Source organism: Sphaeroforma arctica, assembly GCF_001186125.1.
Source record: "Sphaeroforma arctica JP610 unplaced genomic scaffold supercont1.6080, whole genome shotgun sequence".
Taxonomy (NCBI): Eukaryota; class Ichthyosporea; order Ichthyophonida; genus Sphaeroforma; species Sphaeroforma arctica.
In genome coordinates, this window is record NW_014034478.1 from 1 (window position 1) to 1761 (window position 1761).

The following is a 1761-nucleotide window of genomic DNA, read 5'->3' on the forward strand; positions in this document are numbered from 1 at the left end:
CTTACACAGTCTCTCTCTCTCTCTCTCTCTCTCTCTTACACACTCTCTCTGTGTGTGCGTGTGTGTGTGTGTGTGTGTGTGCTACTCTCTCAGGTGGATCTGTCTGTTGAAGTGTGTGGGGTGCGTTTCCCCAATCCCTTTGGCCTGGCGAGTGCCCCCCCCACCACCTCAGCGCCCATGATCCGCAGAGCCTTTGAGGCTGGGTGGGGTTTTGTATTGACCAAAACGTTTGTCCTGGACAAGGACAGTGTGGTCAATGTGTCCCCTCGAATTGTTAGAGGGTCCACCTCGAATCATATTTATGGACCGGGGCAGACCTCATTTCTAAATATAGAACTGATCAGTGAGAAGAGTGCATCCTATTGGCTCACGTCCATCGCTCAGCTCAAGCGTGACTTCCCTGAACAGGTGAGGGGTGCGTAGAATACTCTCGGCGTTTTAGTAAACTCTAAATCGTAGCATATATGTCACGTGCTTTATCATCAGCCGCACAGGGATTCTGCTCTACTCAAAAATGCCTAGCAACGCAATGCATGCATAGCAACGCAAGACCAATGCAAGTGCCACTGCTTATGGGCAACAACATGTAACTCACTACCAGTGCCACTGCCTCTGTCCATGCACGCGCAGATCATCATTGGGAGTATCATGTGTGGCTATGTAGAGGAGGATTGGGTGGAGTTGGCTAAGAAGACCGAGGCTTCTGGTGCGGATATACTGGAGCTGAACCTGTCCTGTCCCCATGGAATGGGTGAGAAGGGCATGGGCCTGGCCTGTGGGCAGAGAGAGGACCTGGTGGAGGACATATGCAAGTATGGTCTATCTTTATAATGGTGTGGTGACTGTAGTATAATTTACGAATGTTGTGGTGGCAGTGTAGTCTATTTTAGAATGTTGTGGTGACCGTATAGTCTATTTTTAGAATGGTATATTGACAGAGTAGTATATTTTTAGAATATGCAGTGTAGTCTATTTTTAGAATGGTATATTGACAGTGTAGCCTATTTTTAGAATGCTGTAATGAAGATATAGTTTATTTTTAGATTGCTGTGGTTTAGTTTGCCTGTCATCGGTCGGGTGCAGTTGATTGTCATAAGCAGTCCTCATAATAAACACATACGCCCTACAGTTGCTGCACGGACAGTCTATGTGTCCTGTGATTGCATGCACGCACCTCGTTGCTATAAAGATATGCATAGCTATGTGTGTGTGTGTATAGTTATGTGTGTATGTGTGTGTGTGTATATAGCTATGTGTGTATGTGTGTGTGTATAGTTATGTGTGTATGTGTGTGTGTGTGTATAGCTATGTGTGTATGTGTGTGTGTGTGTATAGTTATGTGTGTATATGTGTGTGTTTAGCTATGTGTGTATGTATGTGCGTGTGTAGCTATGTGTGTGTGCGTGTAGCTACGTGCCTATTGTGTGTATTGTTAACCTACATGCTGTAGTAACCCGTTCCTCCTTGGTTGATCAGATGGGTACGGGCCGCAGTCAGCATTCCATTCTTTGCCAAATTGACACCCAATGTCACTGATATTACAGACATTGCCAAGGCTGCTCAGGTAGGTGGTAGGTAGATATTAACATGTGTGTAGTTCATAGGGTTATGATGGATATCACAGACATTGCCAAGGCTGCTGTGTATATTTATATCAATACAATCCATATATCAGACATTGTAGCATTGTGTATACATTCAAATCAATACATATATATACATAATATACTAATATATATTTATATATATATACACACACAC

At 44.0% G+C, this 1761-nt stretch overlaps 1 protein-coding gene across 1 annotated transcript; it reads left to right on the plus strand.

Annotated features, from left to right (window-relative positions):
• Positions 1-177: 177 nt before the first annotated feature.
• Positions 178-1572, plus strand: SARC_15410 (hypothetical protein; the record flags this gene model as incomplete). The annotated part of the gene is made up of 3 exons (XM_014290467.1): positions 178-408; positions 631-812; positions 1477-1572. Coding segments are annotated over 3 exons (509 nt in total), but the record flags the coding sequence as incomplete, so codon positions are not given.
• Between the last annotated feature and the right edge of the window lie 189 nt (positions 1573-1761).